Below are 25,896 nucleotides of genomic sequence, written 5' to 3' on the forward strand. Positions count from 1 at the left end.
ACCTGGTTTTTGACCTTATTTTGCTCATTTAAGTAATTTCAGATTTGTAAATAATATAAGTCATGAAATACCAGAAAATAAATATCCATTGATCAAAATATCTTGAAACAGTCATCATGGAAACTTAACAATTCGTTGTCATCAACCGACAAAAATATCCAAAGGGTCAAGAGGTCGAAAGTGAAGGGTCAAAAAGGTTGTGATCTTTTCATCTGTTTTCATGGTCAGTTTATATGGAGCGAAACATGCCAAATGTTTTGTTTTGAGAAAGTTTCAGGTGAGACTGGACCGGACTTTTTTCTTCTCGAATTTAAGCAGTTTACAATTACCTGAAAATACTAGTAGTTGATTAATTGTATGAAATCCGATTAAAAAAATAGGTGCACAGCTCTCAATTATAAGTAATTTCTTTGATTTTCACAAACGACATGAACTCCTATCGCCACTGTTCATGGAAAAGGCAATCAAAATGTACTTAGTATTTAAACTAAAGCCAAGAATTTTCTGCTTTACAAATGCTAAATTCCGCTTTTCTCCGCTTTGTAATTTTAGCACATTTCTGACATAATAAAATAATCACCTTTAAATTGCGGGTTGGGTCTTTAAATGGCGTTGTACGGTAAATCTATGACGGATTTTACTTCATTTTGATGAATTTTGAAGACCCATTTCATTTAGTATTTTATTTATTTCTTTTCAATTGTATTTTTTTCTTTTTCTATGTAATTTTTGCAAACTAGTCTTTTTAATTCGGTCTTCAATTATAGTATGGGGTGGGTGTGCAGTTATCTTCTGGAATAGCCCATTTATTTTTTGGGTTAATAAAAATAGAACAAATTAATAAATTTGTTGTTGTTTTGTCATGTTGCTCAGTCAATTTCAGATTTTTTTCTCTCTCCCCTTTATCGAAAGACAATTGACGAATTCGACACACGCGCGTATCATTGGCTATAACTCGAAATAAAATTTACCAGACCACTGATACCTTAAGCAAGGAGGACATTGTCCATTTGTATGTTGGTGATGATTTGTTGTTTTCCTAAAAATATGAAACAAATAACAAGATAATGGATTCAGAATTGACTGGGTGGTACCAGGAAGGTGGTAATGGTCAATTGAATCGCAATAAGTTGTCCATTTAAAATGTTTAATACTTCCGATTTCACGTCAATTGATTTCGTATGGTTGGACCACAAGAATTATGAACCAATTATGGAAATATGACAATAGATGTGAAAGTTTCCTTCCACTTTTTGACTTCCCCTATATTCGTGCCTAATTTCTTTGGCATCTCAGTGCGTAACCATAACACCTGTTATGTTTTAATTGGCTTTGGTAATCATCTTTCTAATCAATTTAAATTTACCGGAAAACAAAACGTTCAATTATATCCCTGAAAAAATGAAAACAAAACAACTGAATATCTTTTGTCAGACCATAAGACCCAGTGGCGTAGCCAGGATTTTGGTGTGAGGGGCCGGGGGCAAAGCCAAATTTTCGTCCCCATTTAAGAGGCAAGGCCAGATTTTCGTCCCCATTTAGGAAGCAAAGCCAGATTTTCGTCCCCATTTGTCAATTTTGCTTTGCTCTTTGCCGTCCCCATTTTTGTCCCTGAAAATTTCGGGCGGGGGGCACTCTGTCCCCTGGCTACACCACTGATTAGACCTGAACTAGAATTCAGTATGCCTAAAATTCTGTAAAACAAAGTGATATTAAACAGTCAAAAGTATAAATTTATCACCTTTCATCAGCTCAAACCAGAAAACTATGATTAGAATAAGACCCCAGTATAAATGATATTTGGACGATTAACCCAAAACGACCATCACGCCCCATCTAAAGTTGAACCCGAGTCAATTGCCATTTTGAGGTTCAAATAGGCTTTTAATGGTGGACTTACACGCGTCATTTCGTTTTCACCTTCACCTAAAAGCCAAACTGATTTACCATTAAGTTGACAAATTGTACTTTTAATACCAACTATATGGCTATTTCATCACCACTATTGTTATAATCACGGTGGTTTTGATGTAAATTAAGAGGAGATATGCCCACCTGAGTTCATCGCGTGTCCGCGGTTAACGTTTTGCTGTTGAACTGCATGAGGCAGATGCAGATGGGGGAAAGGAAAAACTTTAAAAATTCGACTAAAACTAAATTGAGAATTGTATTTTTTTTTATAGTAGGGAAAGATATCCGCAAAGTAATTAGGATGTTTTAGTTCCATGTAGCTTGTACATTTAGCTCTCAATCTCATCATCAGTAGATAGCACAAAACACAGGTGTACAGTAAGGATCTTAAAGGCCCGTAGTCGTGAATAAGTCTAGGCACATAAAGAAAACAAAAACAAACAGGAAATAAGGAAATAAAATTACAAATCAAAAGATCTTAACATGACCATCAGGACTAAAGAAATTATCAACTCAAAGGGGTAATAAAGTTCTGCAACGAAACAAGAAATATTTCAGTACAAAGGAAATCCTTTTTTTCAGCTACATGGTTCCTGATCGCATTCTTATGTTCGTGAAAGACATGGGCATGCGATCAATCAGAGAAAGGTGTGCAACACGTGTGCCCTATTTATGAAAAACAAATTACCAACAACTAGTATTTTGCACAAGAAATGTTTTTCTCTTCTCCCAGTTTTCAGCATCACACCAAACCTGAAGAAAATTGAGATGGTGTGGCAAGTCAAAAAGACCAGAGGATTACGATTTAAATGCTTCGGAAGCGAGGCGAGACGCTGTCCAAGACGACTCTGTAAATGAGGCGTGGCAGCCCTTCATCACGTCGCCTCCATGTCACTTCACCTCTTGACCCTTCAAGAGGAGTTTGAAGCTGGACTCAAGTATGGCGACCAATCGGCTAGATGGTTATCTTTATCATAACAAAATAGTTCATAGATTTTCACTTTCTTTGCATGTTTTTACATGGTGTACTGCCGGACATTGTTTGTTTATTTATTTTTTTGAAGATTCGGGCTTTCATCATGTTCACCTGTCTCGTGGACAAGCTTATAGTAGTTTTGGCAATGTCTCAAGAGACGCCGTATGGTAAGAAATTTCTGTCCTCAATTTGTGGATATCGCCGGCTGAAACCATAGACCATATTCTTTATGGGTCTATGCTGAAACTATAACCTTCTTTTCCTTTGTCAAGTCCAGAGACGGCGGTCAATTCACTCAATAGCACGCAATATATGCCATTTCCCGATCCTCATATATAAGTATTGTAAAACAGATAATAATTTGAACACTACTTTACAAGTGGTAATTTTCGCGCGTGTAATTTTTGCCCTTTGTCGATTTTGAACTGCTTCGCTTGTTCTTAATTTCGCGCTTTTGAGTACATTGTACCTAGTATCCCTAATATATATCGTTGCATAATTTAAAGAACATATTTGCGAGTTTTTACTTTCACTGTGCTCGAAATGTGAAATCAATGAAAATACTAATAGCGCGAAAATATACAGTATCATTGCACGACTCACCCATTGGTTAAAAGTTTTCGTCTTTCATGACGTCATTAATTCGGAAGGAAAGTAATCATGTAAACTGGGGGCGCTATTAACATGGTTGCTTCATAGTTTTATGTTCAGTGATTTCATTGACCATGTTGACGAAGATTTGCCTGAGTTGTCTCGTTACCTGTACAATCCTAATCCTAAAATCCTCGGCTAAAATCTGGTAATGTTCGCCTTGAAATTTATTTTTGGAAGGTTTTAATACGTCTAAGCTCAAAATCTCGAAAGTTTGTAATTCAAATATTCAATGTGAGTTTCCGAATTCGTATACGAACTTGTAGAACTAATCGAAACATAAAAAAATATCATGTACATCACGGACTTGGAAATGGATACAAATATTATTGTTTCATTATAATGCACTGGTATGCAAACTATATTGTTGTAGACTTTTTTTTTTGTCAGGACCTATTCCATACTTATGCATTTATTGCATAATTCTGTCACCTAAATACAAAAAGTTACTGAACAAAAATAATCAATATGTTATTTTTCTATGATTATAAGAATGAAAAGGAATAAAGAAGTAAATTGATCAAATTACATATTATTCCATCTATCTATTATTTTTATTGATAACTTTGAGTAATCGATATCTGGTGTAGAAAACCATTTTTCAAAGTCATTCCTCCGTTCACTTAGCAATCAGTCATGGTATTGGGTTACACCGCAAAAAAGACATACTTTCCAGTTATGTTTATATATACACTAATTTGTTTTCCCCACCAATTCTGTCTCCCCGATATGCTGATGATTCTCTTTTTACACCAAATATCTTGTCTAGAAAATAATTGAACACTTACAATCACACAGAAAACCAAATTAACCCATCAATTGTTCAAAATGTAAGTTTTCTTCTTTAAATAGCGTAGTTTAAAACTCATTTATTTTTGCACAATTACATTCTATGTTATTCTCCCGCCCATCGTTTTGGATCTGTAATCATGCAGACACAAGCAAATAGTAGCTTCGTTACACCTTTTTAAATACTAATTTCCTTTTAGGGAGGTTAATCGTTTGTTGGTATATCACCGGGGTAACTGTGTGTTTATTATCTCTTTTGTTTAAGGGTGATTTTTGTCCGTGACTTGGAGAGAGTTTGTGTCATTGTGCCGTTCGACTCCGGTACATATGACTACCCATGTTTAAATGAGACAATCGAATTTATAGTCGTGCAAATCATACCAGTTAAATTATGTGTATCGTACAAAAACATACTAACACTCCCAGTGCGCAACCAGAATTTTACACAATATTACAAACATTTAATATTTCAGTTTTACATTTTCATAATAATTATGGAACCCACGTGAAAGATAAATTCAATTGAGTACAAAAAAGTTTAATTTATGGTTAAATTAATGATTCTTGGTTCTAGAAATTTTAAGATTCATTTTGCTGAATTTTAGTACAGGATCAAATATGTTGAGCTGGGAGCAGGTAAAAAGTTAAGTCAGACTTTGTTAACTAAGCAAAAAAGTAAATCAAAATACAGGTGTATCAAAATCCAATTAATAGGAAAATAACAAACAAACAAACAATAGAAACAAATAACTATTAGGAACAATAGAATGAAGAATGAAGGAATGTGGACGTATTCTGATTAGGTATGGGAATTAAATACAAGTATTTTCTCATCAATATGATAATTGGCCTACGATGTAAACAAGTCTCTCTGTGGGCGTGGGAATAGAGCGTGGTTCTTGATTAGTTTCTTAACTTTTGTTTATTTTCCCATTAAAATTAATTATTAATTCAATTTAAGATATGTTAGTTGCAAACACATTCCAAATTTGATTAGTGTTACATTTTTTGTTCCAGTTGCACGATTTTATTACCGTGCCGGGAATCTTTCAATATAAATTTGTTCTGTTCAGTTGATAGATATTGTGCTTCCCTTGTCTTCAGTAAACAGCAAATGGAATACACGATTATAGCTATCTTCAGTAGATAGCAGAGAACACAAACAATAGCTATTTAGCTATTTTAGCAAATATAACATGAGTTTTTATTAGCGATCTTCAATAGACAGCAAATATAACACGTGTTTATGCTAGCTATCTTCAGTAGATAACAAACATAACGCGTTTTTGTGTTAGCTATCTTCAGAAGATAGCAAATATAACATGAATTTGTGTTAGCTATCGTCAGCCTAGCAAATATAACACATAATTGTGTTAGCTATCTTCAGTAGCCTAGCATATATATGGACACGGATTTATGTTAGTTATCTTCGGTAGATAGCAAATATATGAACACGAAATTTGTATTAGCTGTTGTCAGTAGATAACAGGAGTTTTTGTTAGTTATCTTCAGTAGGTAGCAAATACAACACCCGTTTGTGTTAGCTATATTCTGTAGATAGCAAATATAACACGAGTTTGTGTTAGCTGTCTACAGTAGATAGCAAATATATGAATACAAATTTGATTTAGTTATCTTCAGTAGATAGCAACTATAGCAATTTAGCATAATAATGAACACGAATTTGTGTTAGCTACCTTTAGTAGATAGCAAATATATGAACACATATTTGTGTTAAATATCTTCAGTGGATAGCAAATATAAACGGGTATTTGTATTAGATAGCAAAATATAAAACGAGTTTGTGTTAGCTATCTACAGTAGATAGCAAATAGGCCTATATGAATACGAATTTGATTTAGTTATCTTCAGTAGATAACAAAATATAGCAATTTAGCGCAGCAATAATGAACACGAATTTGTGTTAGCTATCTTCAGTAGATAGCAAATATATGAACACAAGTTTATGTTAGCTACCGTCAGTAGATAGCAAATATATGAACACAAATGTGTGTTAAATATCTTCAGTAGATAGCAAATATAAACGGGTATTTGTTCGTTATCTTCAGTAAATAGCAAAATATAACACGAGTTTGTGTAAGCTATCTACAGTAGATAGCAAATATATGAATACGAATTTGATTTAGTTATCTTCAGTAGATAGCAAATATAGCAATTTAGCGCAGCAATAATGAACACGAATTTGTGTTAGCTATCTTCAGTAGATAGCAAATAATTATATGAACACAAATTTGTGTTAGATCATGCTTTTCACAGGAGTTTTTTCGTGGCTTAGGCCCTATATCTTTGTTGTGTGTCTTCTTCCCCCACCAGTCCCAAGTACAGGGAATAAAAATTAAAAAGAAAAGTTTGTGTTAGATATCTTCAATAGATAGCAAAAAGTCACCAGTAAATATTCAGAAAAATAATACAAGCGCAAAGCATGTTGCTAAAAATACAAACAAAACTGCCGTTACGCACAACGAACCAGGAACCATCACATGCATAACGGCAGACAAAGTGTTTCGATACATGCTACTGCATTTCTTCTGCAGCATTGTTGAGTAGGATTAGTTTAATTACGAAATTAGCATAGATATTTTAGACTTAAAAATGAATTCTTTAACACTAGCTTTGTCATGCTCGTTTACTTTACACAAACATTCGGCAATTGCATGGCTTGCATGAAGTCAGGGGGCCTGTATGGGATCTTCCCACGATACTTTTATTTGGCAACATAAAAAGTTCGAAAATTGCGCATTCACCGTGAGCCATAATATGATCTCATCTTGAACGACACAGTTCATTAACATCCATTTAACAACCGTTACTCAAAGTTTAATCTCAAGCTGGGGAGAACGAGTTTTTGTACCCAAGACAATGGAAGGTCATTTTATGAACTAACAAGCCTATTGAGGTCAAAGAACTGAGGCTGATAGATGAGCATATTTCAGATCCTACTGATTGTCACCACCGCCTATACAGGATTGTGCAATCTGAGACAAATCATAATTAGTCGTTTCCCGTTTCTTGAAACCATCTATTCAGAAGCACAGTTTATTAGATTGTTTTTGCCCATTATAGGCCTACAGACTATATCAAAATGATTCATTAGTTGTAATATTTGTTTGTTTGTTTGTTTGTTTGTTTGTTTTGATTTTCTTTTTGTGCTACTTGTTTCTTGCGTTTTTTGTTTGGTAATGGCTATTCAATGCCCTCCACCTGCAGGACTTTTGCATAAAATTGGACACATCAACATCTCAGTGTGCCTGCATTATTGAGTCCAATTTGTCTCTCAACAAGTGATACACATTTATTAACATATTGTGTGAAAATCAGAATTTCTAGTTCAGCCATCTCCTCCATGATTAATTTGATTAATCTACATTAGGCGGATCTTGTGTTGTATTTTAATGAGGCCTCTTGTTCAATTAATAATCAGTGGAATAGAAACGGTTGGGTTGGGTAGCAATAGCATTCATTTTCACATACGGCCTGTATTCATACTCTCCTATGGATCGAGCCGTGTCAGACCCTGAGCCGTGTACAATTTTGTATTAGCGCCCTCTACTGGTACGTTCACTGCGCTATTCATGCTATTGGGTCATTTGTCTGTAGCTCAATCAATTTTCAAACACGCAAAACTTTTTTTCTATACACGTAGTTCTGATTGCAGCCCTTTGTTAATTCATGAATTGTACAACCAGGAAAGTTGAGAAAGACTTTCGAAAGTGTGCTAAGACGAAGAGTTTGAAACTATTTGCAATTGGAAGTAACGCTTCTCAAAACGCAATATTTTGTAACATATTTTCTAAACATGACTTGTCAACATTATTCTTAGAAAATTAATGAATGCATGACATAGCTACCAGATCTGATTTGGTATGTTTCTTTCTTTGAAATGACTGCTAAACACTCCAACCTTGGAACAAATTCCTTAATATTTTGTTACTAGTGTTAACAGTAATAACTTTGCACCAGTTACGAAGTACAAACACTGTAACAAAATGTGTCTTGACAAACCTATGGCAACGTGTCTTACAAAGAGACATGTCTTCAACTCACAAAGTTATAGACATGTCAGTATCTTGGCTAAAGACACTATACGACGTGCTCAATTGAGACATGTCCCCCATCAAGTCATGTCCAGTCAGAAGACACAAAATCAAGACGTGTCAATTGAGGCCAGATTGAGACACGTCTTGATTTTCAGACACGTCTTATATTTTGCATGCATGGAGACATGACTTGTGTAAATTTGGAGATGTCTTGCGCGATGTCTTGCGCGACTTTGTGTCTTACTGGGAAAGCGTCTCCGAAACCGGCTTCACAGGATGCGTCTTAAATTGCGTGTTCAGGCAAGACGCATGATTCTGGCTATGGACCACAATTACCTCATTCCAGTGGCATAGTTCAACTACCTCAATTAAACAATCAGAGTGCAAAATTTGACCTCAAGTTGCAGAGTATGAGTTTTTGTACTCAAATTTTCAAAGGTCATTAAATGTATGTACAAATGTATTGGGGTTAAAGAACTGTGCCCTGATAGATGAGCATGTTGTGGATCCTAGTGCTAAGGGTTTATTGATGAAGACATGTCGTATTTGAAATCAATAATAGTCGCACTATTTTTTTGTTTGTTTTGTTTTTCCACGTCACACTATTTTTACGGTAAATCAAAGTAAAGTTGTCGATTATTTAATCAAATCCAAATTTTATATAAATATCAAATAAAAGAACTAAATAAAACAAAGAGCACATTTCTTGTCCCTAATCTGACCTTATATCCATTTGAACTTACACCACACTTTAAACCACGTGCCAGGCTTACCTAAAACACAATGCCTCTGACTAAAGTTCAGACATCAAAATTCACCAAACCATGATATTCGTATGGGCTGAGTGTGACTTTGCTTATTTGTCATTGTATTATTGTTTACCAACAATTGAAACATAAATACGGTGGTTTATTATCTGTCTCGCAATGGTTTTGAAAACTTGTCTTAACTTGTCCAATTTTCAAGGTATTAGACGGTATTGTTTCATAAAACCAAAAATATTTTGCTATCTGTTTATGATGGTAAAGATCAAAGGTATAAAGTGATGTCATTTCTAAAATTATATAAATGTCGTGATTATTTTCTTGTCGCACGCACACCTGTTAAGTTCAAGAAGAAGTTTCCTGACCTGTTCATGTGTGTGCTCTGCGTGCTATCCATGCGCTTCAACGGAAAAAGTTCAAGTTTTGAAATATTTTCTCAAAATATCAAGAGCTATCTTAAGAACTACTGAACCAATACTAGGCTTGTTTGTACTCATTTTAATGCATTTTTCATGCTGATTCCAAATATGGTCATACAAATTTACATATCTGAAATTTTTTTGAATTAAAAAAAAATTGAAACTTGTCGTCTGCAGTCGACACCCGCGTGAAGAGAGTTAAGAAAGCTACAAAATCTATAAATTACGATGTTGTGATCAGGTCTCACCATGAAATCTAAACAAATCCTTATACAAAGTCTTTGTGGGTTGATTTGTACACAAATGTCGAAATCGGTAGACACTAACTATTCACAAACTTTCTATCATGTCTTATTCTCAGAGGATGATTTTTAAATCATCTTTAAATCATCATTTTTAAGTACTTAAAAGTACTTCCCAACACTACTTGCGGTTAGCATAGCTGTGTGAGTGAACATGACACCACTGCTCGCCCACTGCATAGACGTGCATGGTTAAATTTGAAATTAGACAGATTATATTTACAATAAAAACGCATTCAAAATGCTGGTCGATTTCACATTTTATGTTATCTACAGAAGGTGTGAATTATCCTTTATGCATGCATCATTTTTATTCTAAAATCGACCAAGTAATAATGACACACAATTCTAAAACAACATCTTTTGCATTTATGCACAGAATTCAATGGGACTCTAGTGATAACAATTGTGCAGTGCATGATGGGGCTTCCTTAAATCATTCTCTGTATTATTCTTAAATGATTTCTGAAAATTGTTGAATGAAAACAATTTTGATAAGATATGCATCATGCATTACGATAACCTTTTAACCAGGCCTAAAGTTGACGTCAACAATAAGAAGTATGATTTAAGTTTCGTGGTGTTGCAAGGTTTTGCATGGTGTTGCAAGGTGTGGTAAAACGACATTCTGGTTTTCAAGACAAGACTTGTGATTTCTCGTAGTAATCATTTATAGCTTCATTATAGGCGTAATTTTTGTTTGTTTGATTGTTGTAACCCAACCGACCCTAAAACCGCCGGCCCACACATTTTCATTACTTTACAGAATTCAACTCAAACATGATTCCTTTAGAAACATGAGAAACAAGACAGTAAAAAAATCAAAAAAATTATACCTTAATCATGCCAATACATCATTACATGCAAAATACATTATGATTAATGACGCAGTTTAAAGTTGATCAGATGCATAAAATTGTATTTGTAAATAATTCAATGCAATGTGCCTGATTAATGTCTGACAAATTACATTGAATTTCATCAGTATCACAGAGCATGAAGAGATGACGCAGGATGGCGGCCGAAGAGCATGACGGGATATATGACGAAAAATTTCGTCAGTCAGTGTCAGTTGCAGAAAGACACAGGAAAGTTGAATATTCCTGGTTCCACGTGTCATTGGTCATAGAGCCAGCCCATCCTTTTTTGATCAGATTAGAGTGACGTCACCAGCCAATTATTGAACCAAATTTTGCAATCGCGGACTGTCCTGTTTTGACTATTCAAAAAAATCAATATTTATGTTTTTATATGATCATAATGATCATGATGATGATGTTTATAACAAACATTTAAGGTGGTTTGTTTGTATCCGGCGCCAATCTCAATATTTTGATTCTGAGTATTTCGACTTGTTTTATTTGAAACAATAATGGTAGACGTGTCATCGGCATTATCTTTATTGGTGCCATCGTCAGCCGATTTGTAAATTAAAAACAAAACCCGAAATGACTGACTGGTTTTCTTTGGCATTTATGATGGGCATGCCAAAACTTGCAATGACTTGACAAACTCGCAATTATTGATTCCCGTAGACAAAATGTCCACGCCATATGACGGGATATAATTATGACGAAAAATTTCGTCAGTCAGTGTCAGTTGCAGAAAGACACAGGAAAGTTATAGATAATCTTACTATAATTTGCCTTATGTTGCGTGTATGTATGTAGGGGTGTGTGTGTGTATGTGGGTAAAAGGCTCCGTCAGTTTTGATCCGAGCCACGGGGGATGCAGAAAAATACGGGGAATGTCGTAAGCTACCTTCGGTCGAAATCGGAGGTCGAAGGTCAAAGGTCAAATCTTAAACTTGGTCCGATTGGGCTGTAATTCAAACAGGAGATCAAGGAAAATACGGGAAGTGTCCTAAGCTACCTTCGGTCGAAATCGGAGGTCGAAGGTCAAAGGTCAAATTTTAAACTTGGTCCGATTGGGCTGTAATTCATATGGGAGATCAAGGAAAATATGGGGAGTGTCCTACGCTACCTTCGGTCGAAATCAGAGGTCGAAGGTCAAAGGTCAAATTTTAAACTTGGTCCGATTGGGCTGTAATTCATATGGGAGATCAAGGAAAATATGGAGAGTGTCCTACGCTACCTTCGGTCGAAATCGGAGGTCGAAGGTCAAAGGTCAAATTTGAAACTTGGTCCGATTGGGCTGTAATTTATACGGGAGATCAAGGAAAATATGGGGAGTGTCCTAAGCTACTTTCGGTCGAATGCGGGGATCACATTTGGTTGCGATCGGTAAAGGATTGGGCTCAAAATCCGCGAAAATGTGAATTTTCAAAAATCCACAGTGCCCAAGTCAGTGACCATGGTTGCTGCCTGTGTTCCATAAATAGCTCTGATGCATTCTGATACATGTAGGCCTATGTACTTGAACTTGGTAAAATCTATATTAAGGCAATGTCTTCCACTGTGGGTTTTGAAGGAAGAAAGAAAGAGTAGTCAGTAAAACAAGTAAATATATAAATTAATTAATTTAATTAACTACCGGTAATTAAGTAATGTCATCTGAGGTCACAGGTCATCCAACAGGTCATCTGCGGTCAAAGGTCATATGGGGTGAAACAGTATCCTATCAGCTGGATTGGGCTTAAACTTGGTACAATAAATTGGAGGAATCGGTCTCAATAAAAGTCCCAATAGCATTAGGCCTATACCATTTTTATAGTAAGATACCGGCATATTGAGCTTAATAATCATTTACGCATACGGGTATAGCTCTAGTTATTCCAAAGATTATTCCCAGATTAAGAATATGGTTCGATCATGCAGAAAACGGATATCTCTTCTGGACCAGACTGTCCTACAGTCTCGATTCGGTTCCGTCTCTGGGTAATGGAACGATACATGCATACATATAATGGCCTATGAAAAAATGCCTGTGAAAAAGTCCTGTAACATCAGTTTTATCCAAAATCCGTTTCTAAATTCTCAGTGCCAAAAACCAAGTTCATGCAGCAGAATAAAGACATACTCGCAATACGATTATTGAACGCGAAAATCAACTAAACGCTCCCCCACGCCGACGTGTTTTCGGTTATATGTTGTCTACATTATCAGTCGTTATTCACGGATCCGAGGAAGGGTCTACTTCTCGACATGTTAATAAGGTGTTTTTTAATTAAAAATCTTTTTATCTCCAGCAGACTGTAGTACCCGTACCCGTACTCGTACCCGTACCCGTACTCGAGTCCCAATTCCGTACCCGTACCCGTACTCGTACCCATGGCTTCGGACCCGTACCCGTACCCGTACTCATGCCCTATTTTGACTTCGGACCCGTACCCGTACCCGTACTCATGGACTGGGACCCGTACCCGTACCCGTACCCGTACTCATGGCATGGGGCCTGTACCCGTACTCATGGCATGGGACCCGTGCCCGTACCCGTACTTATGGTCCGGGACCCGTACCCGTACCCATGCATGAACTCTTTGGTAAAAACCCTAAGTCAGCCCGGGATGAAGTCAGCTGATCGATAGATCATGTATTACCAAACTTGAATAAATATTGTGCAACAAAAAACAAAAAGCCCCGTCAGCTAAACATTCCTATATATTCCAGCAACAAAACAATTAAAATCATAGCAAATACTGATTATGAATAAAGTATTATTGATATATAGGTTTCATTTTTATGTTTGCTTAGGTCTTTGTTTAGGCTATCAGGAGTGCATAACTTGATAAATAAGTCAACAATCACAGCTCGCGTTTGTTTTACCTGCTACAGAGTGTCCCATAAACCAAAATGTCACGTTTTACCCAAGTTGGGTGGTTTTACCAACTATGGTACCCAACCGCTGGTCATCGGTTAAATTGGGTAAATAATCCACATTATAGGTCAGGTAAAATTTTTTGAAAATAAAGCGGAATTTAACCAATGTTGGGTGCATTGTGAAATTGACCCAATTTTGAATAAATGTTTTACCCAACAAGTGCTTTACTCCGTGTTCTAACTGTAAAAATTGACTGCTTTAAAATAAGTCATACTTTACAATGCAAACAATCTGAAAAACCCCACTTTTATTGAATTCCAAAAGAGTACATATTTTTATAGAGTGAAGAAATAACAACAAAATTTGGTGTGGGTATGTTGATGACAACCACTTAGGCCAAATAATATGTCATGCAGCACGTGATACATGTCAAAAGGAGTAATTTGCAGGTGACGTCATTTTGAGTTCAGTATTTCTGTTTTGAAAGCATTTTGCAAGCTTTAAAATGACGCATCATTTGCTGAAATTGATCAAGGCATTCACATTTTATAAGTGAAAAAGCACTCCAAATTCTTATTATTTTCCCTATTTTCAAGCACTTTGCCGCAAAGTCTACCCCACCCTTTGATGTACTGTATCTTTCACATAGTCTCTCGTAGATCACATTACAAATCGGTCTAAGGGTAAATACTTGAATCTTGAGTTGTATCTTTGAGATACCCTGTAATGACGAGTATACGATATCGATCTTGTTGATAAAACATGATAAATAAATCGAACAATCAGCAGTAATACTTGTCATTTTGACCTTTGAATGAACGATATCTATTCTATCTATTCAAGGCTTGTCAAAACACCGGCAAGTTTTGACAAGTTCTGCTTTCACATATATAGATAAGCGAGGAGAATGTGGCAAAACGTCTCGAGACCCAAAAACTTTAAAACCAAAAAAATTACACACCCGCGCGTGCAAATACAAAACACCCCGTTTCGATCCAGCGAATTCTATTATTTGTATAACTTTGGTATTTTGTTTTTAATTACTGCGCAGCTTACCATGTTTCCCGTAACAATTGAATTTATTGCCTAAGACTAATTATTGGCTTCGTAATCAAAATTCCTTGTAATTTTGCCTTTTTAATAAGTGTGAGAAAAATTGCACTTCTGATAACTTCTAAGTTTGAAGAAGTTGAAAATAACAAACATCTATACACTCAGAACGCTACCCACCATCCTCTATTGTTATGCATACTCGTGCTAAAAGTCGATCGACACATGTTGAAATCAGCACAATTCAGAGATACACCTTTTTGCTTTGAAATTAATTTTCTCGGTTAAATAAAAAACAATAATTTTATTTTTCAGTAATGTCGTATCCTAAAAACGTTGTGTTTGGATAAACCTTAAAAAAATCTCCTGGTGTTAAAATTAGACATGAAATTGTGTCTTTTAGGGTAAGATTTTTGATTTTTATAGGCCTCAACTTCGCCCGTAAGCATTTTTTTAATAATTTTTTTTAATATTAAATTTGCTTTAGACATATCTTTCATTATCAAATTATGTTACGTTGAAATGCAAAAATGTAGACCCCAAAAAGCTCATGGGGCAAGTTTGAGCTTCTGAAAATCGAAAATCTTACATCAGAAGCCTAAATGTCACACCAGGGTTTGAACAAAATATACAGTACCAACTACCAAGCATTATTTTTTTTATGACATTTACCGAAGAAATTAAAATTGTTGCTTTTCATTTGACTGAGAAAATTAGTTATGAAGTGAAAAGGTGTAACTAAAAATTTTGCTAATTTCAACACCGAATTCAATGCAGTGCCTAATTAAGTGACTGAATGGGTCTTGTATACCAAGAGCTGTGGGATGACTATGGCGTTCTGAGTGTATAGTGAAGAAAAAAAGTTGTTATTTTTTCATCACACAATCTATCTGGAAAGAATGCGATCATTTACATACATCATAACATATATCATTTTTTCTTTCAAATACAAAACCTTGCATATTGTTTTAAATATAAGAGGGTACTTTCTAAAGACTTACATACATTGTTTTTCATATATACCTAACTTAAGTAATTTCTTCAAGTTGGGCATAGTTCCATCATTACAAGAGTGTGTTTCCACTCGTAGATAACAACCAATTGAACGAACACACTGAACAACAAACAAACAAACAAACAAACAAACAAACAAACAAACAAACAAACAAACAAGAAAACACAAAGAAACGTGCAACAAGCATGGTTGTTAAGACGGAGCATGATACTTAATTTGCTATCTGTAGAAGACAGCAAAAAGGTCGCCGAATAGCATGATTAGCAAACGGTTTATGTAGCACTACCATCATCAAGTACACTCTTAAAAATATTTTACTCACCTTGAGTAAAAAGGTCACAACTCAACAAATTGAGTAAAAGAATACTCAAATTGAGTAAATAATACATAACATTGAGCTCATATTAATAAATAATGCCCGTAAGGAATACAAAACAATAAAATACATAAGAAAATGGACATATATGAATCGTTCATAACTTTTCCATCAACATGATCAAGTATGTCATGGACTATGTGGACTTAGGATTTCAACATCAGAATAGCTTCTTCAAGATAATGATGATATTGTACAAGAGTTTCAGAAAAAGAAAAAGAAGGAAATAGTTGTGAAAATCCTGGTCAACTAGCTCGATATGCCCATGGCCAAAATGTTGAAATCTCTGGCCAGGTGTGATAATAAACAAAAGTATGAAACGCTCTCGAGTGCTCACAACAGAGGAAGATGATAAATCGATGTATAAGCATGATAAGTATAGGGAATTTTGTCCCAAATCCGCTTGTTAAAAACGATTATTTTTAGAGGACTTTAGAGGATTTTCGACATAAAAAAGAAGAAGAAAAATGAAGAATAGACGCTCAGTGTATCTGTCATCTTCACATTATTGAATTTAACACGTGCAAAAGATTATTCGCACTTTTCTTAACAAGTTTTAGGAATTATTGACACTTGTCGGCGATATAGCCACTTGTTGCTTTTATTACCAATCGTAATAATCTGAAATAGAATGGGAATAAATAAAATTAATCTCATTTCGAAACCGACATGGCAAAATTCTAATTTACTTGTCGTACTTTCGAAAGGTATAAAAGTTGAAAACAAAAAAAAAAGGAATGAAAAGAAAAAAAGAAATTGATGTATTGTTGCCAGGATATCAGGATAAAAGGATTGCGATTTTATTTGTTGGTTTTTAAAACTTATCGATGCTTTTTAACACTTTTCTGCCTAAGTTGGTAAGAATATGGATTTTTTTGATAAAGTTAACTGTATTATACTGAAATGTGACGGTTTAGTAACAAGCTGGAATTGCACGTGCTTAGTAGTTGCAACTTATTTGGTTTTCGTCGGTTGATTCATTATTCTTTAACTATAGTATTAAGCGTATAAGCGACTTTTTCTTTTTAGTAATTATATCCACTAAGATGCTAAAGATCAAAATACTTATTATAATAATGATAATAATAACATTTGTGCGCCAAATGTAAAATAATCTCTGAATATCACCTGGATTACATACAAAAGTGATTCGGGCGCGCTTAAAGGTGCGTGTCCCGATTGACAGCCTCGTCCTCTTACTTCATCCAATTGAGATTTTGGCACCAGAGGAAAATTAAAAAGTTTCTCATTACGACAGTAAAATTTTATAAGTTTCGTGTAGATGGTGTGAGCGAAGAAGTATAATAGCAAAGTGTTGTGATGCATGCTGGGTAATTGCGTGCGATGCCACATTTTTTACTTCCAAATTTATTAAATTTAATAAATGATGCAAGCCCAAGAAATTATTATATTTTAAATGACTTTTTGAAACTGGGGCAAACTGATTGTAAGATTTAGCAGGATTTGAACCTCGGACCTCATTACCGGTCGAGAGTTATACCACTGGACTATACTGAGCTAGCTCACGGCTGGTACTCGAGTAATCTCAATTTGTTTTATTGAAGAAAAAATAGAAAGGTCTGCGTCGCCTTAATTTGTAAGCAGTAATCAAACGTTGATATAGTTCATTTTTCTCATATTCCTTTGTATTTTCTCTGAGTCTTTTGTAAACTAAACAATGGCTTTTGACAAATATCATCACATAACATAAACATTGTTAGCTTTGCATTCTCACGTAGAATCATTGTTGAGGATATAACGATCAAAAAAAAAGAACGTGTTCAGAAGTAATTGTTATAGATCTACGTGAAACTACGCATGCAAAAATAATGTGACGAAAGAAGAACATGATTTGACGCTCATGTGTTGCTTTTGCGGCGATCTTAAAGGTGCATTTATGATTACTAAAGAAAGTATTTTTGAATGTATTTATCATTTTGTCGTGTTTGTGTCCTGGATTTGTGTATGGTTCAACAGATGACAAAACTTTAAAATAGCAATTTATGCGCAAATGTAAACCATTATTGCTGTAATGTTATTCCAAAGTTGTTACTTACGTATCCCTTCGCGTAAGTGAACATTCAATACGGTCGGATCCACCCTGCATGAAACGTGTTTTGTTTTATTATATAATGCTGAATTTGTAGGTAGCGTAGCCTTTTTTCATGTTCACGTGCAGCCGTCGTTACGAATAGAGTTATTTAAGGGTATACGATATATTGTTGGTTGAAGCAGCAACAAAAATGTAGTTCACAGCATCTTGCGAATGGTAGTGAGCTTTAGCAAAAAAAAATTGCATTGCTCAATTCATAGCGAGCGTGTAGAAGTATTCAAATATTACAGATATACTTTTGTAGGTCCTGTAGTTCTTGAGTTATGCTGTAAAGAGGGCTGAAACAACAACACTTTTATAAAACGTACATAACGCATTAACAACAATAAATTAAGCAAGTTTTCAAAGTATATGATTTGCAGAATGAACTTTTGCAAAACACCAAAGTGTTATTTTTCAATAATATTATTGATTCAGAGAATGAAAATCGTATATCCTTATGGACACGGACGGGAGGAAGGGGGAGAACGTAAAGAGAGTGAAATATGGACGGGTGGAGGCGGTCACACTTTTCATGTTTTATTTCTAAATTAGCCATGTTACATCCCACCCCCTTGTCTAAATATTGAATGGTCCCTTAGAGGAATGCTTCTTGAAAATGTTCTCAGAAAATCGGCGAAGTTTATGTTTTTTGGGCATTTTTTACCGGTAATTTACCGCCATTTTTAATTTACCGGTAAATTAACAACACTGACACGTCCAAGTTCACATTGGGCGCCCCATTCCTTTTTTAAAGGAATTTTTATTTCCTTTCAAATTAGAAGTCCAGACTTTTTGTTATTTGTGTGTGTGTGTGTGGGGGGGGGGTGCGTGTGTGTGTGGGGGTGTATTTTCGGGTTGGTATAATTTCAGGATCCCATGCAACCAAGCATCCCAATCCAAACATTTGACATGTTTACACAATTCTGTTATTTTCCCGTCATGTTTTTGTTTGTTCTCTCACCTCGCAATAGAAACTATGTATTTAGACTTGTCTTATGCTTCATCGATCCCATAATCCCAAGAATTTGTTATCTTTTTATTTTGTCAATTCATCCAACTAAAACGACATTGACTTTCATCGTGCACCGACCTTGCTATGATTTCAACGTCATATTTTACTATAATTTTATGTAAAGGTTATCAATGACCAGCCCAGACCCGCCCAAACTATACTTCACTTAAAATGAAACATCTGAGACATAAAGGTTTTTATTTTTCTTATTTTGACAATGTTTTTATTTTTTCTATTTTAGACAAATATTCTTTTCAAGATTTTTGTATACAAACATTAAGAACACTGCACATCACAACACATTTTGCACTTTTGAAGTACTACAAATAACATTTGGAAGTAAATTCAGTTTGTTTCATCATTTTACAAGAATTATCTTCATCAGCCATTAGAGCGCCCGCACAAGCAGTAACTTGGATCTCGCTCTAGTCCACTAAATATGTATCACGTGATCGAGTGCGGCATTATCGCACATTTTAGGGCACGAGTTGAAGATCCATGTTATTATATTCTCTTTAAAAAAACAAATTCTGACATTGGTTTTAATGATTTTTGTTTGCTCGGATAATTTATATCCTCGAACCCAGAAATTTCTCAATTATGAAATGTGATATGTTTCAGAAATGGACATTATAAGATGATGAAGATAATTTTATTACAAAACAATAATGATCAATAACAGTATTAACACAACAATCCTGTATCTATATCAAATGTAAGGCACTGCGGAAGCCAACAAAACCGTTTCTTGGTTTTGCATAAAAATACAATATTTTCCAAATAACAAAATATAACTTTTAGAGCTCTGAGTTATCTATGCATAGCTTCTTGTTATGTAAACATGAAGAATTTTATTTTGAATACTTATGGGATTTGAAGAATCGTTTTAAGTCAGTATGGAACAGCAGTCACGAAGACGTGCAGGGAAAGATTGGCAGTCAACATTGTCAAAGGCCTTAATTTGATCTGAAATTCACAGACATTTCGAACTTAAAAGTTCCAAGGTGTGACTAACTAATGTTATAACAATGAAAGCTTTAAATATCAGATAAATGTCATCCATGATCCACTTCATCATATCTTTGTTTTCAGTTTCAATTAGGGTCTCAAATTGTACATGTTACACCACTTATAATTGGTAATTTATATTTAATTAATTATTATAATAACTATTTGATCATAAGTAGTTGCTTTTTGAACTTTTTTCTTTAAAACCATTGTAGTTTTACAAGAAATCTACGATCATTTCACTACATGACAAAATTGGTCCTCACCAGCCTCTGCCGTGACTATCGACGCCTACCTTTTGAAGTGTACGCCTTTAAGTTAAGAAACGGCGGAATGTTACATACAAATTAATCAATTACGTTGAAAGATGATTCACAAAGAATCAAATTTGGCAAAATGGAATGGCTATTGAAATCTTTAGTATTACATAATAAAAATATAGTTCATAGTTCTTGGCGATTGAATCACCATGGTCGCCACATTGGATCGCTCTTAGCGACATGTTGTTCAGCAGCTGCCACCAGTTCGCGTGCGACCGGTTCAGGTTGTTGATGAGTGTATTCGCGTGCCACCGGTGAAAGTCTAGTTTGAACTGGAACACGGTAGGTAACCTGAGCTTGAGGTGGGTGCGAAGATAGTGGTTGTATAACTTGAGCATGTTGCGCTGGTATGGTCATCGAAGACTGAGGACTAGTTGGAGACATGGAAGGCACAGTGGACGCTGCTCGTGGGCTTGACATGGATACAGGACAAGGAGTGGGATTCGAACCAGGGTTGTTGTTGGTGTTCAGTGGAGGTGACAGCACTGCGGCAGCAGAACCAGGAGGTGCATACACAGGGATAAAATGTGTGGGGACTTGTCCATTGGGTAGAGATTCTTGCGGAAGAAGAAGAGTGATTTCTCCAGATGGAAGAGTCGAACCAGCAACTCCAACGGAAACACTTTGGATAACTTGAGCTGGGGAAGAGTTCGTTGCAGACTGGGTGCGTACTGCAATTGGGGACATTTGTCCATGTGGTTCTGATGTTGTTCTGAAGCTGTATTCAGTCCGCGTACCTTCTGGAGTTGGGGCAATTCGTACAGGTACACTTGCAGAGGAAGGTTGCTGCACATTGATCACTTGCATTTGGGGTACCGCCATAGCGCCCTCTATCACGCGTTGCTGATGTGGCTGATAAGTTGTTTGGGCAAGCTGATACTTCACTGGTGATTGCTGCTGTTGCTGAGACAAAGGAGTTGTAGTCGGTACTTGCTGTTGCTGTAACTGCTGACCAGTAGTACACATATCTGCTAGATGTCCAACAAGACGAGTGCGAAGTTCAGGTGCTCCATCGGGGCCATTGGCACTTGCACCCAGGTAACGAGTGACTTCGTTAATACACTGTGCGTAGCCAGAGCGGTATTGGCCCAACACAGCAGGGTCGGCATTGACTGACGCTGCAAAAAACGAAAGAGAAAGATCTATATAATAATACGCTATTCTCTGTCTGTAGATCTGTCTGTCTGTCTGTCTGTCTGTGACTGCTAATGTGAGGCCGCCGTAGGTCATACGGGGCTCAAACTTGGTGGGTGGGTGCAGCTTGGTATGAGACAGAACGAGTTTATATTTTTTAAGGTCAAAGGTCAAGGACGGGGTCAAGTTCAATTGAAGTCTAATTTCAAATTGCCCCTATGGAGCTCAAACTTGGTGGGTGGGTGGACCTTGGACTAACAAACAAAAGTTTCCACGGTGACCTTTTTGTCAGACCTACGGTTAAGAGGTCATAGGTTAAGAAAGGTAACAAATTCAAATTGCCCCTATGGAGCTCAAACTTGGTGGGTGGGTGGACCTCTGACTAACAAACAAAAGTTTCCACGGTGACCTTTTCATCATACCTACGGTTAAGAGGTCATAGGTCAAGAAAGGTAAAAATTTCAAATTGCCCCTATGGAGCTCAAACATCATGGGTGGGTGGACCTTGGACTAACAAACAAAAGTTTCCACGGTGACCTTTTCGTCATACCTACGGTTAAGAGGTCATAGGTCAAGAAAGGTAACAATTTCAAATTGCTCCCATTGAGCTCAAACTTGGTGGGTGGGTGGACCTTGGACTAACAAACAAAAGTTTCCACAGTGATCTTTTCGTCAGACCTACGGTTAAGAGGTCATAGGTCAAGAAATGTCAAAATTTTCAATTGTCCCTATGGATCTCAAACTTGGTAGGTGGGTGGATCTTGGACTAACAAACACAAGTTTCCACGGTGACCTTTTCGTCAGACCTACGGTTAAGAGGTCATAGGTCAAGAAAGGTCAAAATTTCAAATTGCCCCTCGAACTTGGTGGGTATGTGGAAATTGGACTAACAAAAGTTCCATTGTGACCTTTTTGTCAGACCTACGGTTGAGAGGTCATAGGTCAAAAAACAAAGATTTCATTGGAGCTCAAACTTGGTCGGTGGGTGTAACTTTGGCCTAGGAAGCCCAGGTTTGAGATCTGCAAAAGCCAATAACTATGACAGCCGAGAACCGCGAAATACGGGTAACCGCCTAGTAGTTAATAATTAGTGAACTAGACAATATGAACATGCAAACTATCATACAGGTATTGCTTAGTTTGTGGTCATTAAACTTGACAGGGGATTTTCCTTGTTTATCTTAAATTTCAATTCCCACGCCAACGCCATTACCAAGTTTATACAATGCTGAATGTGCTTGATTTATTTTAACATACCATGAAGTATATATGAAAAATCACCAAATCAGCATTAAAATATAAGAACTTAATAACATGAATAAATTGTAAAGGTTAATTATTTAAAAAAGCAATCAACTCCTGGGCACGACAATAACATCATCCCTTTAAATATAAGCAAAACTTTAGGCTCCAAATTTGTTTCGCGAACTGACTGACTTTAACGTTTTGCGCGCTGAACTCCCGGGCTGAACTTTTAAAAGTTTATCACAAAGTTTGAGCTAAAATTTTATAGTAAAATCAATGTAACATATAGCAAAGTGAACTTACCAGATATTTGCTGTCTTTGAATCGTCCTTAGGTAGCGAACTGTCATTTCTAGGATATCAGCTTTCTCTAACTTGGAATGACGTGAATTCTGTTGAAAAACAAAACAAGAACACAACCAATTAATTAAGGATGACAAAAAAGCGCAAAGATCAGCAAAGTTGAATGTTTCAATAGATGTTAAGATTCAGAATAGGGCCGGAGCTGAGTCGAATCAGAACTTGAACATTGGATTTTATTAAAACTTAGTTGACACTTTTTTATTTCGTTTTTTAGTTTCATATTTGTACAAAATTTTTGTTTCATATTTTTACAACTTTCTTTTGCCCTCTTTGAATAAAGAAAATACAGATTAGTAAGTTAAAAGTCTTTTCCCTTGGTACTTTAAGTTTTTGTCATTGTAGGTTGATGCAACAGATATTTGCTTTTGTTGGCAGGATTTGAGGTTTGAGGTGAGAAATAGCAACACATTACAATACAAGATCTCGTGACCACAGAAAAAAAATCTATACGAAGTCTCGCTTTCCCACGCTCGTTCCAAAAGAGTGCCTTCTGATTAGTCCGAAGTTAAGTTTTTCTGACTTTAATATTGACATATAAATGATGAATCGAATGAAAGTTTAAAACTATTCACCACGGTTGATTATCAACTGCTACTGACAAAGGAATCTCGGACTTTTTTGAAAATTTTGACAGATTCCGCTTTCCATGGGAACAGGTTCTAGGAGTCAACAAGTCACTTGCTCAATATAGGGCCCTACAGGGTGAACTAAAAGTCTATTTGCTATAACAAAAATGGTGCAATTATGTACCATCTGATCTGCAAGGATGGAGGCTGGGGGAATATGGAGGGTTTATAGACACTAAACTATCAAATCAATTTAGAAACAAGTCTAAAAGGCATTATACAATCAAAAAGTTAAAAAATTAACAATTTTGAGCTCAAACTTACATTTTTGTTGAGTGCATCCAGGACCAGATTCTTCAGCTGCATCAGACTGTCATTAATTCTTGCTCTCCTCCTCTTTTCCATCAAAGGCTTTGAAGACTGCAAAGAAACAAAATATAAATTACTTTGATTAAAATGAGCAAAATAATATTATATAGGCTATAAAATATATAACCAAAATGTTAATTCAAGTAGCAGACAGATCGTTATTTTTCTAATATAAAAAATCTTTTAAGTATGCAGCATATTTGGAAATTCAACAGAAATATCTATGGGAGCCATATATTCCACAATTAGAATCAATAGAAATATTTTACAATTACAGATATATCGAACGAATGCACCTGCAACGACGCTTTTCATCTCATTTAATATTTACACAATTGGAATATAAATCAATTCATATCACACGACATAAATAATACAATTTCAAACAATAAATATGAAATTATTTAGCTTACCTTCATCTTTGGCTTCTCAACAGGCATAATGATGTAAATATTCCTTTTTGTTGAAAAATAATAACGAAATTGGTATAAAATTCCAATACAGGTGTATCAAAGTAATTTCCTTGGACCTGTTGCGGGTACTTGTTGCTGTGTTATGTCGGTAATTGTCAGGTAAGCGTTGCCGCGTGCGAGACCGTCGTTCAGGCAACCGTCATGTGGTATGAGCTTTACCTGACCAAAGGTTACTCTAAATAGTCAGATTTTCGCCCTACGGTGATCTCTCATATGCATGCCTATACATTGGAAATCGATTTTTTTTTCAACCGGTGTGTGTGAGAAAGTCACCCTGGAAGTTTTCCCACAGTGGATTGACGGCATACCGTCACAGTCGACCAATCCGAGAGTAGCCAAACGATTTACCTGATTGATCAGGCTCGCGACTGCATCACCGTGATTGGCTGGAGCAAACGGGCGGGCTTACCTGCACGAGGCTGCCTATTGGCCGTAGTTTACCTGCACTGCCAATCATGCGTCAAATAAGGCATGTTGACCTAATTACGTATGCGTGACCCGTATTATAATAAGCCGCACGTGCCGTAGTCTTTGTTTACGGTCGCGACTAGGTCGTGTGGAGTAACGTGGGAAAACTCCGCCTACGTTATGTGTATCGGAATCCATTAGTGAACCACGCTGACAGGTTGATTTCGATACATGTGTGTAGTGCAATGCATTCGTGCAGTATTTGGCTCGTGAAATTGGGGTCGCTGTGGCGTGGACCGTTTGCACCAGGCCTGGTTTGCACGCTCTCAGGCCTGCACGCTCTCGCTTCTCGAGGGCATGCATGGTCAGGTGGCAAAAAAGGGCTGCAGTCGCGGGCCCTGGCTGCAGTGACGTATAACCTATTAAAATAGCAGGGGTGTGGCAAGAGCCGCTAACTCCAGCAGCGGGGAAGACATACAAATTCGGGCTATGAGGGTTGATAAGCTTAGGGCCAGTGTCAGGAGGCAAAAAAAAAAGGCTGCAGTCGCGGGCCCTGGCTGCAGTGACGTATAACTTATTAAAATAACAGGGGTGTGGAGCAAGAGCCGCTAACTGCAGCGGGGAAGACATACAATTCGTGATGAGGGTTGATAAGCTTAGGGCCGGTGTCAGATCCACCCTGCCTTGGGCCCTGCTATTAACATCCCTATTGGTCAGGGGTGTAGCAAGCGGATGGACTAAGTCCAGGGCCGGTGTCCAGGGGCCCCGGCTCCGTGCAAAAGCGAAAGTGAAAAAAGGGGGATAAATTAGATGTTAAACTGAAGGGCCCACACTGCTCCTTGTCCATGGCCCTCGATGTTCGGAGCGATTGCC

At 36.4% G+C, this 25,896-nt stretch overlaps 1 protein-coding gene across 1 annotated transcript; it reads right to left on the minus strand.

Annotated features, from left to right (window-relative positions):
* Window positions 1–19,536: 19,536 nt before the first annotated feature.
* LOC140156866 (uncharacterized) lies at window positions 19,537–24,951 on the minus strand. Its single transcript, XM_072179864.1, has 4 exons — window positions 24,556–24,951; window positions 24,098–24,193; window positions 23,149–23,236; window positions 19,537–21,584 (listed from the first exon to the last, which is right to left on the minus strand). Exons 1-4 carry the CDS (start codon window positions 24,580–24,582, stop codon window positions 20,611–20,613), a joined length of 1,185 nt encoding a protein of 394 aa, XP_072035965.1. The 5' UTR covers window positions 24,583–24,951; the 3' UTR covers window positions 19,537–20,610.
* Between the last annotated feature and the right edge of the window lie 945 nt (window positions 24,952–25,896).

This window comes from Amphiura filiformis, chromosome 7, assembly GCF_039555335.1.
Source record: "Amphiura filiformis chromosome 7, Afil_fr2py, whole genome shotgun sequence".
In the NCBI taxonomy this organism is placed as follows: domain Eukaryota; kingdom Metazoa; phylum Echinodermata; class Ophiuroidea; order Amphilepidida; family Amphiuridae; genus Amphiura; species Amphiura filiformis.

Bases quoted from the DNA above. Each gene is read 5' to 3' on its own strand.
- LOC140156866 (XM_072179864.1), bottom strand. From the start codon at position 24,582: ATGCCTGTTGAGAAGCCAAAGATGAAG. The intron at 24,194-24,555 runs GTAAGCTAAATA...GTTTCTTTGCAG, and splicing joins TTGAGAAGCCAAAGATGAAG to TCTTCAAAGCCTTTGATGGA. The intron at 21,585-23,148 runs GTAAGTTCACTT...CGTTTTTTGCAG, and splicing joins TCAAAGACAGCAAATATCTG to CGTCAGTCAATGCCGACCCT.